Source organism: Zootermopsis nevadensis, unplaced genomic scaffold, assembly GCF_977971745.1.
Source record: "Zootermopsis nevadensis isolate Lab colony 2312 unplaced genomic scaffold, Znev_1.0 Znev_ptg000030l, whole genome shotgun sequence".
NCBI classification, from domain to species: Eukaryota; Metazoa; Arthropoda; class Insecta; order Blattodea; family Termopsidae; genus Zootermopsis; species Zootermopsis nevadensis.
Window position 1 is genome coordinate 12,735,325 of NW_028259162.1, and position 16,125 is coordinate 12,751,449.

At 44.4% G+C, this 16,125-nt stretch overlaps 1 protein-coding gene across 8 annotated transcripts in view; it reads right to left on the reverse strand.

Moving 5' to 3' along the window:
• Positions 1-2: 2 nt before the first annotated feature.
• LOC110829635 (sialin) overlaps positions 3-16,125 on the reverse strand; it is a 58,176-nt gene continuing 42,053 nt past the window's right edge. For 7 of the 8 annotated variants that reach the window (XM_087358354.1, XM_087358351.1, XM_087358348.1 and 4 more), the window contains one exon: positions 3-458. In XM_087358354.1, coding sequence (XP_087214480.1) covers positions 288-458 — 171 coding nt within the window. In that variant the 3' untranslated portion in view covers positions 3-287. The other variant, XM_087358350.1, reaches the window with a different exon arrangement.

The following is a 16,125-nucleotide window of genomic DNA, read 5'->3' on the forward strand; positions in this document are numbered from 1 at the left end:
AATCTTGTTTACATAAAAAATATTTATTGCTTTATAGACAAATTAACTTTTACATTTTTAGCAATTAGACAGGAAACCCTGGGCAGGCATATGTTGTAATAAAGTTTATGTCTATTCAGCATGAATCTGTAAAACTTCTTCTTTCCTCAGAATTAAATACTTTGTTGGAAATATAAACAAATTCCTATTTAATAATTTGTATATAATGTGGTTATTTTTGAAATTAAGATTTACAAATGAAAGTCATTGTTAAAACAACATTAGCCTGAAGTGGCTTACAGTATATCTCAAGACTCCTTTTGTAATTGTGAAGTGTCCTCAGTAAGTGGTAGCTCCTTAAACTGTGGCTGGTTCCAAGGCTGCACCTCCCCAGATCCCAGTAACATAAACACAGTACCACAGAATATGTATATGGTTGCCAAGATCATGAAAATGTAGTACCAGCAATCAACTGGACCCTGCATTGGAATACACAGAAAAAAATTCATTTGGTTGACAGTGTTTATTTGTCTTTTATAGAACAGACTATATATTATATTACCAGGCTGTATTGTTCAAGGGTTTACAATTTTTTGTATAATGTTTGTGAATTTGATAACACTAAAAAATTTATTGCAACTGACTACCATGCACTTTCACTTGCGTAATCAGCCATGCAAGCATGGCATGACAATAATGCCTCAGAGGCTGTCTCCACCTCCAACATCGAGTCCAGCTGAGACCTGATGCGTCAGAGATAGTACTCCAGAGATTGGTTCTGGCAGGGGTCGGGAGGGGAGATTTTTGAAAAAAACTTCAAATTTATAAAAATTTTCGAAATTTCAAAAAATGCTGCAAATTGTCCAAAAAGCGCACAAAAACAAAAATGAAAACATTCAATTATTATTTTTCTTCCTCAAAATTTTAGAAAAATGTTGGTTTTGTGCGCGTTTTAGACAATTTTAAGCATTTTTTGATTTTTCGAAATTTTTGAAAAATTTGAATTTTTTGAAAATTTTTCCCGCACGATTCCCACCAGAACTGTCTGCCACACACGGTCTCTACAGGACTCGATCTGTGCCTCACCGTTCTCTGCACGACTGGGGCTATGCCTCACCTGGTCTCTGCTTGCGTCGGTCTCTACCTCACCCCGTCTCTGCCGGACTCGATCTCTTCCTCACCCACTCCAGCCTGAATCGGTCTCTACCTCACCCGTTCTGTCGGAATCGGTCTCTGCCTCACCCGTTCTTTGCATAGAGGTCATGCATATCGCATACTGCAGAGACCAAGTCAAATAGAGACTTGATGCGTAAGAGACGGTACTCCAGAGAACGGTTCTGGCAGGGGTCAGGAGGGCAATATTTTGAAAAATTCAAATTTATAAAAATTTTCGAAAATTAAAAAATGCAAATTGTCCAAAGAATGCACAAAACTAAAAAATTCAAATTTAGAATTTTTTCAAAATTTTTGAAAATTTTTAGTTTTGTGTGCTTTTTAGACAATTTGCAGCATTTTTGATTTTTCGAAGATTTTGAATAATTTGATTTTTTCAAAATCTTTCTTACACGATCCCCACCAGAACTGTTGTCTGCCACACACGGTCTCTCCAAGACTCGGTCTGTGCCTCTCCGTTCTCTGCAGGCCTCAGTATATGCCTCACAGGGTCTCTGCCTGCCTCGGTCTCTACCTCACCCGATCTATGTTGCCTTACCCGGTTTTTGCATAGAAATCCCGTCAGGGACCTGGTCGTACAGAGTCCAGTTATTCTAGAGACTGAGTGAGGCACGGACCGGGTCCCTCAGAGACAGGGTAGGCTCGGCTAGGCCAGGTAAGTTTGGGCTAGGTTAGGATAGGGTAGGCCAGGCTAGGTTACGGTGGGTTAGGTTATGTTAAATTAGGTTATGTTAGGTTAGACAGGCAGAGACTGTGTCCACCTGAGACAGGGTACGTCTGAGACCGTCTCCGGCAGACACAGTTCCTGGGAAGGAAAGGGTGGGGAACTTTCTTAAATTTTCAAAAAATTGAAAAATGATGAAAATTGTCCAAAAGTGCACAAAATTAAAGAAATTGAAAAATTTGATTTTCAAAAATACTTTAAATTTTTTTTGGTTTTGTGCGCTTCTTATACAATATCCACCAGTTTTTATTTTTTAGAAACACCACGTGAGGCAGAGATCGAGACGGGCAGACGCGGTCGGACACACACCGAGGCCGGTTGATGAAGAAACCGATGCAGTCAGCAACCGCGTGAGAAAGAGGCCGAGTCCGGCGAGGCAGGCGGTGGCATTTACCTAGGCTGGCATGAATCGCTTCGCGAGAGCTGTGGAAAAAGTTGAAAATTTTGAAAATTTTCAACTTTTTCCAAAACTCTCCCCAAGAGATGCATGCCAGCCACGGAGAATGCGTCACCCAGTCTCTGCCGGACTCCGCCTCTATCTCACCGGGTTGCTTTCTGCCTCGGAGTCTACAGCAACCGGACTATGCAGGACTCGGTGTGTGAAGGACCGTGCCTCTGCCCGCATCGGTCACTGCCTTAGGTGGTGTGTGCTGCAACTGGGCTCTCCAGAGACGGAACGTCAAGAGACCGTGTGAGGCACAGACCGAGTTCATCAGAGACACAATACATCAGATATAGTTCGAGACCGACCGGTTGTGCAACGCATGAGGTGGGTAGAATTTTGTCCCAAGTCCCGAAAAGACGCAACTCCCACGTCGTGAAAAGTCTCAAGTCCCAAGTTGTGAAAAGTCGCAAGTCACGTGTCTGCCCGTCTCCGTCTCTGCCTTACTTGGTGTCTGCCGCAACTGAGCTTTTCAGACAAGGCAAAACAAAGACCGTGTGAGGCAATGACCGCGTTCGTCAGAGACACAGTACATCAGATACAGTCCAACAACGGCCGGATCTCCAAGGCATCAGGTGGGGAGAACTTTGAAACAAATTTTGAAAAATTTAAAAATGTTCAAAAAATCAAAAAATGCTAGAAATTGTCCAAATTGCGCACAAAACAAACAATTTTTGAAAAATATCACCTTCAAATTTTTTTTGAGATTTTTCAAAAAACATTTGGTTTTATGCGCTTTGCACACAATTTCCAGCATTTTTTGATTTTTCGAAAATTTTGAAAATTTCAACTTTTTCCAAAACTCTCCCCAAAGGATGCATGCCAGCCTCGGAGAATGCGTCACCCAGTCTCTGCTGGACTCCGCCTCTATCTCACCGGGTTGCTTTCTAACGCGGAGTCTACAGCAACCGGACTCTGCAGGACTCGGTGTGTGAAGGACCGTGCCTCTGCCCGCATCGGTCTCTGCCTTACGTGGTCTCTACTGCAACTGGGTTTTTCAGAGACGGCACGTCAAGCCACCTTGTGAGACACAGACCGCGTTCATCAGAGACACAGTACATCAGATACAGTCCGAGACCGACCGGTTGTGCAACGCATGAGGTGGGGAGAATTTTGTCCCAAGTCCCGAAAAGACGCAAGTCTCACGTCGTGAAAAGTCGCGAGTCCCAAGTTGTGAAAAGTCGCAAGTCACGTGTCTGCCCGTCTCCGTCTCTGCTTACGTGGTGTCTGCCGCAACTGAGCTCTTCAGACAAGGCAAAACAGAGACCGTGTGAGGCAATGACCGTGTTCGTCTGAGGCACAGTACATCAGATACAGTCCAACAACGACCGGATCTTGAAGGCACCAGGCGGGGAGAATTTTGAAAGAAATTTTGAAAAATTTGAAAATGTTCAAAAAATCAAAAAATGCTAGAAATTGTCCAAATTGCGCACAAAACAAACAATTTTTGAAAAATTTCACCTTCAAATTTTTTTGAGATTTTTTAAAAAAATTTGGATTTATGCGCTTTGTACACAATTTCCAGCATTTTTTGATTTTTCGAAAATTTTGAAAATTTTCAACTTTTTCCAAAACTCTCTCCAAGAGATGCATGCCAGCCTCGAAGAATGCGTCACGCAGTCTCTGCCGGACTCCGCCTCTATCTCACCGGATTGCTTTGTGCGTCGGAGTCTACAGCAAACGGCCTCTGCAGGACTCGGTGTGTGAAGGACCGTGCCTCTGCCCGCATCGGTCTCTGCCTTACGTGGTCTCTGCTGCAACTGGGCTTTTCAGAGACGGCACGTCAAGCCACCTTGTGAGGCATAGACCACGTTCATCACAGACACAGTACATCAGATACAGTCCGAGACCGACCGGTTGTGCAACGCATGAGGTGGGGAGAATTTTGTCGCAAGTCCCGGAAAGACGCAAGTCCCACGTCGTGAAAAGTCGCAAGTCCCAAGTTGTGAAAAGTCGCAAGTCACGTGTCTGCCCGTCTCCGTCTCTGCTTACGTGCTGTCTGCCGCAACTGAGCTCTTCAGACAAGGCAAAATAGAGACCGTGTGAGGCAATGACCGTGTTCGTCAGAGGCACAGTACATCAGATACAGTCCAACAACGACCGGATCTTCAAGGCACCAGGTGGGGAGAATTTTGAAAGAAATTTTGAAAAATTTGAAAATGTTCAAAAAACCAAAAAATGCTAGAAATTGTCCAAATCGCGCACAAACCAAACAATTTTTGAAAAATTTCACATTCAAATTTTTTTGAGATTTTTTAAAAAAATTTGGTTTTATGCGTTTTGCACACAATTTCCAGCATTTTTTGGTTTTTCGAAAATTTTGAAAATTTTCAACTTTTTCCAAAACTCTCTCCAAGAGATGCATGCCAGCCTCCAAGAATGCGTCACCCAGTCTCTGCCGGACTCCGCCTCTATCTCACCGGATTGCTTTGTGCCTCGGAGTCTACAGCAAACGGCCTCTGCAGGACTCGGTGTGTGAAGGACCGTGCCTCTGCCCGCATCGGTCTCTGCCTTACGTGGTCTCTGCTGCAACTGGGCTTTTCAGAGACGGCACGTCAAGCCACCTTGTGAGGCACAGTCCGCGTTCATCAGAGACACAGTACATCAGATACAGTCCGAGACCGACCGGTTGTGCAACGCATGAGGTGGGGAGAATTTTGTCGCAAGTCCCGAAACGACGCAAGTCCCACGTCGTGAAAAGTCGCAAGTCCCAAGTTGTGAAAAGTCGCAAGTCACGTGTCTCCCCGTCTCCGTCTCTGCCTTACGTGGTGTCTGCCGCAACTGAGCTCTTCAGACAAGGCAAAACAGAGACCGTGTTAGGCAATGACCGTGTTCGTCAGAGGCACAGTACATCAGATACAGTCCAACAACGACCGGATCTTCAAGGCACCCTGTGGGGAGAATTTTGAAAGAAATTTTGAAAAATTTGAAAATGTTCAAAAAATCAAAAAATGCTAGAAATTGTCCAAATTGCGCACAAAACAAACAATTTTTGAAAAATATCACTTTTAATTTTTTTTGAGATTTTTTAAAAAAATTTGGTTTTATGCGCTTTGCACACAATTTCCAGCATTTTTTGATTTTTCGGAAATTTTGAAAATTTTCATTTTTTTCCAAAATTCTCCCCAAGAGACACATGCCAGCCTCCAACAATGCGTCACCCAGTCTCTGCCTGACTCGGCCTCTATCTCACCGGATTGCTTTGTGCCTCGGAGTCTACAGCAAACGGCCTCTGCAGGACTCGGTGTTTGAAGGACCGTGCCTCTGCCCGCATCGGTCTCTGCCTTACGTGGTCTCTGCTGCAACTGGGCTTTTCAGAGACGGCACGTCAAGCCACCTTGTGAGGCACAGATCGCGTTCATCAGAGACACAGTACATCAGATACAGTCCGAGACCGACCGGTTGTGCAACGCATGAGGTGGGGAGAATTTTGTCCCAAGTCCCGAAAAGACGCAAGTCCCACGTCGTGAAAAGTCCCAAGTCCCAAGTTGTGAAAAGTCGCAGGTCACGTGTCTGCCCGTCTCCGTCTCTGCTTACGTGGTGTCTGCCGCAACTGAGCTCTTCAGACAAGGTAAAACAGAGACCGTGTGAGGCAATGACCGTGTTCGTCTGAGGCACAGTACATCAGATACAGTCCAACAACGACCGGATCTTCAAGGCATCAGGCGGGGAGAATTTTGAAAGAAATTTTGAAAAATTTGAAAATGTTCAAAAAACCAAAAAATGCTAGAAATTGTCCAAATCGCGCACAAAACAAACAATTTTTGAAAAATTTCACCTTCAAATTTTTTTGAGATTTTTAAAAAAAATTTGGTTTTATGCGCTTTGCACACAATTTCCAGCATTTTTTGATTTTTCGGAAATTTTGAAAATTTTCAACTTTTTCCAAAATTCTCCCCAAGAGACACATGCCAGCCTCGAACAATGCGTCACCCAGTCTCTGCCTGACTCGGCCTCTATCTCACCGGATTGCTTTGTGCCTCGGAGTCTACAGCAAACGGCCTCTGCAGGACTCGGTGTTTGAAGGACCGTGCCTCTGCCCGCATCGGTCTCTGCCTTACGTGGTCTCTGCTGCAACTGGGCTTTTCAGAGACGGCACGTCAAGCCACCTTGTGAGGCACAGACCGCGTTCATCAGAGACACAGTACATCAGATACAGTCCGAGACCGACCGGTTGTGCAACGCATGAGGTGGGGAGAATTTTGTCCCAAGTCCCGAAAAGACGCAAGTCCCACGTCGTGAAAAGTCGCAAGTCCCAAGTTGTGAAAAGTCGCAAGTCACGTGTCTGCCCGTCTCCGTCTCTGCTTACGTGGTGTCTGCCGCAACTCAGCTCTTCAGACAAGGCAAAACAGAGACCGTGTGAGGCAATGACCGTGTTCGTCTGAGGCACAGTACATCAGATACAGTCCAACAACGACCGGATCTTCAGGGCATCAGGCGGGGAGAATTTTGAAAGAAATTTTGAAAAATTTGAAAATGTTCAAAAAATCAAAAAATGCTAGAAATTGTCCAAATTGCGCACAAAACAAACAATTTTTGAAAAATTTCACCTTCAAATTTTTTTGAGATTTTTTAAAAAAATTTGGATTTATGCGCTTTGTACACAGTTTCCAGCATTTTTTGATTTTTTGAAAATTTTGGAAATTTTCAACTTTTTCCAAAATTCTCCCCAAGAGATGCATGCCAGCCTCGAAGAATGCGTCACGCAGTCTCTGCCGGACTCCGCCTCTATCTCACCGGATTGCTTTGTGCGTCGGAGTCTACAGCAAACGGCCTCTGCAGGACTCGGTGTGTGAAGGACCGTGCCTCTGCCCGCATCGGTCTCTGCCTTACGTGGTCTCTGCTGCAACTGGGCTTTTCAGAGACGGCACTTCAAGCCACCTTGTGAGGCACAAACCGCGTTCATCAGAGACACAATACATCAGATACAGTCCGAGACCTACCGGTTGTGCAACGCATGAGGTGGGGAGAATTTTGTCGCAAGTCCCGGAAAGACGCAAGTCCCACGTCGTGAAAAGTCGCAAGTCCCAAGTTGTGAAAAGTCGCAAGTCACGTGTCTGCCCGTCTCCGTCTCTGCTTACGTGGTGTCTGGCGCAACTGAGCTCTTCAGACAAGGCAAGACAGAGACCGTGTGAGGGAATGACCGTGTTCGTCAGAGGCACAGTACATCAGATACAGTCCAACAACGACCGGATCTTCAAGGCACCGGGTGGGGAGAATTTTGAAAGAAATTTTGAAAATTTTTAAAATGTTCAAAAAACCAAAAAATGCTAGAAATTGTCCAAATCGCGCACAAAACAAAAAATTTTTGAAAAATTTCGCCTTCAAATTTTTTCCAGATTTTTTAAAAAAATTTGGTTTTATGCGCTTTGCACACAATTTTAAGCATTTTTTGATTTTTCGAAAATTTTGAAAATTTTCAACTTTTTCCAAAATTCTCCCCAAGAGATGCATACCAGCCTCGAAGAATGCGTCACCCAGTCTCTGCCGGACACCGCTTCTGTCTCACCGGTTTGCTTTGTGCCTCGGAGTCTACAGCAAACGGCCTCTGCAGGACTCGGTGTGTGAAGGACCGTGCCTCTGCCCGCATCGGTCTCTGCCTTACGTGGTCTCTGCTGCAACTGGGCTTTTCAGAGACGGCACGTCAAGCCACCTTGTGAGGCATAGACCGCGTTCATCAGAGACACAGTACATCAGATACAGTCCGAGACCGACCGGTTGTGCAACGCATGAGGTGGGGAGAATTTTGTCGCAAGTCCCGGAAAGACGCAAGTCCCACGTCGTGAAAAGTCGCAAGTCCCAAGTTGTGAAAAGTCGCAAGTCACGTGTCTGCCCGTCTCCGTCTCTGCTTACGTGGTGTCTGCCGCAACTGAGCTCTTCAGACAAGGCAAAACAGAGACCGTGTGAGGCAATGACCGTGTTCGTCAGAGGCACAGTACATCAGATACAGTCCAACAACGACCGGATCTTGAAGGCACCAGGCGGGGAAAATTTTGAAAGAAATTTTGAAAAATTTGAAAATGTTCAAAAAATCAAAAAATGCTAGAAATTGTCCAAATTGCGCACAAAACAAACAATTTTTGAAAAATTTCACTTTCAAATTTTTTTGAGATTTTTTTAAAAAATTTGGTTTTATGCGCTTTGCACAAAATTTCCAGCATTTTTTGGTGTTTCGAAAATTTTGAAAATTTTCAACTTTTTCCAAAATTCTCCCCAAGAGATGCATGCCAGCCTCGAAGAATGCGTCACGCAGTCTCTGCCGGACTAAGCCTCTATCTCACCGGATTGCTTTGTGCGTCGGAGTCTACAGCAAACGGCCTCTGCAGGACTCGGTGTGTGAAGGACCGTGCCTCTGCCCGCATCGGTCTCTGCCTTACGTGGTCTCTGCTGCAACTGGGCTTTTCAGAGACGGCACTTCAAGCCACCTTGTGAGGCACAGACCGCGTTCATCAGAGACACAGTACATCAGATACAGTCCGAGACCTACCGGTTGTGCAACGCATGAGGTGGGGAGAATTTTGTCGCAAGTCCCGGAAAGACGCAAGTCCCACGTCGTGAAAAGTCGCAAGTCCCAAGTTGTGAAAAGTCGCAAGTCACGTGTCTGCCCGTCTCCGTCTCTGCTTACGTGGTGTCTGGCGCAACTGAGCTCTTCAGACAAGGCAAAACAGAGACCGTGTGAGGCAATGACCGTGTTCGTCAGAGGCACAGTACATCAGATACAGTCCAACAGCGACCGGATCTTCAAGGCACCAGGTGGGGAGAATTTTGAAAGAAATTTTGAAAAATTTTAAAATGTTCAAAAAATCAAAAAATGCTAGAAATTGTCCAAATTACGCACAAAACAAACAATTTTTGAAAAATTTCACATTCAAATTTTTTTGAGATTTTTTAAAAAAATTTGGTTTTATGCGTTTTGCACACAATTTCCAGCATTTTTTGATTTTTCGGAAATTTTGAAAATTTTCAACTTTTTCCAAAATTCTCCCTAAGAGACACATGCCAGCCTCGAACAATGCGTCACCCAGTCTCTGCCTGACTCGGCCTCTATCTCACCGGATTGCTTTGTGCCTCGGAGTCTACAGCAAACGGCCTCTGCAGGACTCGGTGTTTGAAGGACCGTGCCTCTGCCCGCATCGGTCTCTGCCTTACGTGGTCTCTGCTGCAACTGGGCTTTTCAGAGACGGCACGTCAAGCCACCTTGTGAGGCACAGACCGCGTTCATCAGAGACACAGTACATCAGATACAGTCCGAGACCGACCGGTTGTGCAACGCATGAGGTGGGGAGAATTTTGTCCCAAGTCCCGAAAAGACGCAAGTCCCACGTCGTGAAAAGTCGCAAATCCCAAGTTGTGAAAAGTCGCAAGTCACGTGTCTGCCCGTCTACGTCTCTGCTTACGTGGTGTCTGCCGCAACTGAGCTCTTCAGACAAGGCAAAACAGAGACCGTGTGAGGCAATGACCGTGTTCGTCTGAGGCACAGTACATCAGATACAGTCCAACAACGACCGGATCTTCAAGGCATCAGGCGGGGAGAATTTTGAAAGAAATTTTGAAAAATTTGAAAATGTTCAAAAAATCAAAAAATGCTAGAAATTGTCCAAATTGCGCACAAAACAAACAATTTTTGAAAAATTTCACCTTCAAATGTTTTTGAGATTTTTTAAAAATCTGGTTTTATGCGCTAACTAACTAACTAACTAGATGGCTTACCGAACCCGAAGGTTCATCACCGAATTAACCAAAGCCCTCCACCGGACCCTGTCCTGGGCCAACAAAATCCAGTTTCCTTCAACTCCTATCTCCCATAGATCCCGCCTGAGATTATCCTCCCATCTACGTCTAGGTCTCCCCAGCGGTCTCTTCCCTTCAGGTTTCCCAACCAGTACCCGGTGCACACCTCTTGTCCCATCCATGCGCGCTACATGTCCCGCCCATCTCACTCTTCTCGACTTAATCACCCTCACAATACTGGGGGAGCAGTACAGATTTTTAAGCTCGTCATTGTGCAGTTTTCTCCACGCCCCATCGTCTTCCCTCTTAGGCCCAAATATCCTCCTCAACACCCGATTCTCAAACACCTGCAATCTGTGTTCCTCCCTCTGAGTGAGAGACCATGTTTCGCACCCATACAAAACAACAGGCAAGATTATTGTTTTGTATACTTTAATTTTCAGGTTCTTAGAAATCAGACGGGAAGACAAAATATTTTGGACTGAGAAGTAGCAAGCATTTCCGGAATTTAGTCTCCTCCTAACTTCCTCACAAGTATCATTTTGATTTGTTATTGTTGTTCCCAAATATTTGAACTTTGTAACCCTTTCAAAGGATTTATTAGCTACCCTAAGATAATTTTGCCCGCCTGTCTTCTGATGACGAGATACTAACATGTACTTAGTTTTTTCTGAATTTACTTCCAGCCCCACTTGTCTACCAGCCTCTAGTAAAACTTCTGCGTTCCTCTTTATTGTATTTATATCGTCCCCCAATAAATTAACATCATCAGCATATGCCAATAGCTGATGTGTCCCGTTCAATTGCAAACCCTCCTGCCTACCTTGGACCTTCCTGATGGCGTATTCTAGCGCAAAGTTAAAGAGCAAGGGAGACAAAGCATCTCCTTGTTTTAGACCGTTCTTGATGAGGAATGTCTCAGATACATATTTACCTACTCGAATTTTGCTACAGGTTTCATTTAAGCACATTTTTATTAGACCCACTAGCTTCTTTGGTATACCAAATTCAATAAGAATATTATATAGCACTTCTCTCTTCACAGAGTCATAGGCTTTTTTGAAATCTATAAATAACTGATGTACAGTCCCACCGAACTCCCATTTTTTCTCTAGTATCTGACGAATGCAAAAGATCTGATCAATCGTTGATCTGTTTCGTCTGAACCCACACTGATGATCCCCAATAGTTTCATTCGCATATGGGGTTAATCTTGCCAAAAGAATGTTGGATAGAATTTTGTATGAGGTTGATAGCAGCGATATTCCTCGGTAATTACCACACTCAGTCTTGTCCCCCTTCTTATAAATAGGAATAATTATGGATTCCTTCCATTGATGTGGCATCTCTTCCTTATCCCAAATTAACTGAATAAGCTTATGGATCCTCATATGCAACCCTTTGCCACCTGCTTTAATTAATTCGGCCGGAATCTGATCAATTCCTGGAGATTTATAACTTTTCAACTTCCCAATGGCTAGTTCCACTTCATCTAAGCTAGGTTCTGGCACCAACAGTTCAGCTGTATGCATTTTAATCTGTCTAATATCACCAGTATTATGAACATTTAAGAGCTCGCTAAAGAAATTTTTCCACCTATTCACAATTTTTATTGGATCTGCAAGCAAATTGCCACTATCATCCTTTACCAAATTAGTCTGGGGTTGATATCCTTTCTTAAAGTTATTAATGCCTCTGTACAGGTCTCTGATGTTTTTTTCCTTATTATTTGTCTCAAGTTCAGCAATTTTGCCCTTCAGGTATTCCCTTTTCTTAGTCCTAAAGGTTCTACTAGCCTCACGTCTCACGTTACATAGATTATCCGCATTTGTTTTGTTTGGGTTCTGCAACCATTGAAATTTTGTTTGCTTCCTTCGATCTATTAATTTTGAACATTCTTCATCAAACCACGGTTTATTTTGCTTTCTCCTGTAGTATCCTAGTTTCTCTTTTGCTGAAATTTTGATGCAGTTTCTGACATTTTCCCACTCCCTGTTGATGTCCACACTTTCATTATCCTCATTTGTCTCTAAAATTTGAAACCTATTCGAAATTTCAACTTGATATTGTTCCTTTGCCTCTCCCTCACTTAATTTTTTCAAATCAAATCTTTCTGTGTCAAAATTTTGTTTAGTTCGTCTACTTACTGAAAGCCGCTCCCTCACTTTTGCTACCACCAGATAATGATCAGTGTCGCAATCTGCTCCTCTGAATGATCTCACATCAATTACATTTGTCTGCCTTCTCTTATCTACTAAAACATGATCTATTTGATTGTGTGTTCTGCCATCTGGGGAAGTCCAAGTGTATTTATGAACATCACGGTGTGGAAATTTTGTACTTTTTACAATTAAATCTTTTGACGTAGCGAAGGTCACTGCTCTGACGCCATTATCATTACTAAGTGCATGGAGACTCTCGCTGCCTATTGTGGGTTTGAAGACATCCTCCCTCCCAATTTTTGCATTGAAATCTCCTAGCAGAATTTTCATGTGATACTTGCCAAATGTATCAAATACTGATTCCAATTCTTCATAAAAGCTATCCTTGATATCATCGCTTTTGTCTTCAGTTGGGGCATGAACATTAAGGACAATGATGTCGCACCAACGTCCTTCCAAAATTACGTAAGACAACCTGTCACTAACAAATTCTACTCTCTTAACTGCTGCCCTAATTCTGCTATGAACAAAAAAACCCGTCCCTAGCTGATGATTGTCATTCCCCTTTCCATAGAAAAATGTAAAATTGTCCACTGGGATCGTGCCCTCCCCCTCCCATCGCACTTCCTGCACTGCCACTAAGTCTAACTTATAATTCCCTAATTCCCTACACACTGATTTCAGTGCCCCAGCCCTATAGAGGCTCCTAATGTTCCAGGTACCAAATCTCATGTCCTTTTTCAATTGCCGTGGTCGTGCCAAAGAGTCCGTCCTGATCCGAGGCTTGGTTGATTTTTTCGTAACACATATTTTTTTTAAAGGTGAAAGGTTGTTAGCCCTACACCCAACCCCCAACCTGGAGGACCAGGGTATCACTCTTAGTCTAGCGCATCTCCTTAGACCTGTCCGGGTTTTATGCGCTTTGCACAAAATTTCCAGCATTTTTTGGTGTTTCGAAAATTTTGAAAATTTTCAACTTTTTCCAAAATTCTCCCCAAGAGTTGCATGCCAGCCTCGAAGAATGCGTCACGCAATCTCTGCCGGACTCCGCCTCTATCTCACCGGATTGCTTTGTGCCTCGGATTCTACAGCTACGGCCTCTGCAGGACTCGGTGTGTGAAGGACCGTGCCTCTGCCCGCATCGGTCTCTGCCTTACGTGGTCTCTGCTGCAACTGGGTTTTTCAGAGACGGCACGTCAAGCCACCTTGTGAGGCACAGACCGCGTTCATCAGAGACACAGTACATCAGATACAGTCCGAGACCGACCGGTTGTGCAACGCATGAGGTGGGGAGAATTTTGTCGCAAGTCCCGGAAAGACGCAAGTCCCACGTCGTGAAAAGTCGCAAGTCCCAAGTTGTGAAAAGTCGCAAGTCACGTGTCTGCCCGTCTCCGTCTCTGCTTACGTGGTGTCTGCCGCAACTGAGCTCTTCAGACAAGGCAAAACAGAGACCGTGTGAGGCAATGACCGTGTTCGTCAGAGGCACAGTACATCAGATACAGTCCAACAACGACCGGATCTTCAAGGTACCAGGCGGGGAGAATTTTGAAAGAAATTTTGAAAAATTTGAAAATGTTCAAAAAATCAAAAAATGCTAGAAATTGTCCAAATTGCGCACAAAACAAACAATTTTTGAAAAATTTCACCTTCAAATTTTTTTGAGATTTATTAAACAAATTTGGTTTTATGCGCTTTGCACAAAATTTCCAGCATTTTTTGGTTTTTCGAAAATTTTGAAAATTTTCAACTTTTTCCAAAATTCTCCCCAAGAGATGCATACCAGCCTCGAAGAATGCGTCACCCAGTCTCTGCCGGACACCGCTTCTGTCTCACCGGATTGCTTTGTGCCTCGGAGTCTACAGCAAACGGCCTCTGCAGGACTCGGTGTATGAAGGACCGTGCCTCTGCCCGCATCGGTCTCTGCCTTACGTGGTCTCTGCTGCAACTGGGCTTTTCAGAGACGGCACGACAAGCCACCTTGTGAGGCATAGACCGCGTTCATCAGAGACACAGTACATCAGATACAGTCCGAGACCGACCGGTTGTGCAACACATGACTTGGGGAGAATTTTGTCGCAAGTCCCGGAAAGACGCAAGTCCCACGTCGTGAAAAGTCGCAAGTCCCAAGTTGTGAAAAGTCGCAAGTCACGTGTCTGCCCGTCTCCGTCTCTGCTTACGTGGTGTCTGCCGCAACTGAGCTCTTCAGACAAGGCAAAACAGAGAACGTGTGAGGCAATGACCGTGTTCGTCAGAGGCACAGTACAACAGATACAGTCCAACAACGACCGGATCTTCAAGACACCAGGCGGGGAGAATTTTGAAAGAAATTTTGAAAAATTTGAAAATTTTGAAAAAATCAAAAAATGCTAGAAATTGTCCAAATTGCGCACAAAACAAACAATTTTTGAAAAATTTCACATTCAAATCATTTTGAAATTTTTTAAAAAAATCTGGTTTTATGCGCTTTGCACAAAATTTCCAGCATTTTTTGGTGTTTCGAAAATTTTGAAAATTTTCAACTTTTTCCAAAATTCTTCCCAAGAGATTCATGCCAGCCTCGAAGAATGCGTCACCCAGTCTCTGCCGGACTCCGCCTCTATCTCACCGGATTGCTTTGTGCCTCGGAGTCTACAGCAAACTGCCTCTGCAGGACTCGCTGTGTGAAGGACCGTGCCTCTGCCCGCATCGGTCTCTGCCTTACGTGGTCTCTGCTGCAACTAGGCTTTTCAGAGACGGCAAGTCAAGCCACCTTGTGAGGCACAGACCGCGTTCGTCAGAGACACAGTACATCAGATACAGTCCGAGACCGACCGGTTGTGCAACGCATGAGGTGGGGAGAATTTTGTCGCAAGTCCCGGAAAGACGCAAGTCCCACGTCGTGAAAAGTCGCAAGTCCCAAGTTGTGAAAAGTCGCAAGTCACGTGTCTGCCCGTCTCCGTTTCTGCTTACGTGGTGTCTGCCGCAACTGAGCTCTTCAGACAAGGCAAAATAGAGACCGTGTGAGGCAATGACCGTGTTCGTCAGAGGCACAGTACATCAGATACAGTCCAGCAACGACCGGATCTTCAAGGCACCAGGTGGGGAGAATTTTGAAAGAAATTTTGAAAAATTTGAAAATGTTCAAAAAATCAAAAAATGCCAGAAATTGTCCAAATTGCGCACAAAACAAACAATTTTTTAAAAATTTCACCTTCAAAATTTTTGTTCAGATTTTTTAAAAATTTTTGGTTTTATGCGCTTTGCACAAAATTTCCAGCATTTTTTGATTTTTCGAAAATTTTGAAAATTTTCAACTTTTTCCAAAACTCTCTCCAAGAGATGCATGCCAGCCTCGAAGAATGCGTCACCCAGTCTCTGCCGGACTCCGCCTCTATCTCACCGGATTGCTTTGTGCCTCGAAGTCTACAGCAAACGGCCTCTGCAGGACTCGGTGTGTGAAGGACCGTGCCTCTGCCCGCATCGGTCTCTGCCTTACGTGGTCTCTGCTGCAACTGGGCTTTTCAGAGACGGCATGTCAAGCCACCTTGTGAGGCATAGACCGCGTTCATCAGAGACACAGTACATCAGATACAGTCCGAGACCGACCGGTTGTGCAACGCATGAGGTGGGGAGAATTTTGTCGCAAGTCCCACGTCGTGAAAAGTCGCAAGTCCCAAGTTGTGAAAAGTCGCAAGTCACGTGTCTGCCCGTCTCCGTCTCTGCTTACGTGGTGTCTGCCGCAACTGAGCTCTTCAGACAAGGCAAAACAGACCGTGTGAGGCATTGACCGTGTTCGTCAGAGGCACAGTACATCAGATACAGTCCAACAACGACAGAATCTTCAAGACACGAGGCGGGGAGAATTTTGAAAGAAATTTTGAAAAATTTGAAAATGTTCAAAAAATCAAAAAATGCTAGAAATTGTCCAAATTGCG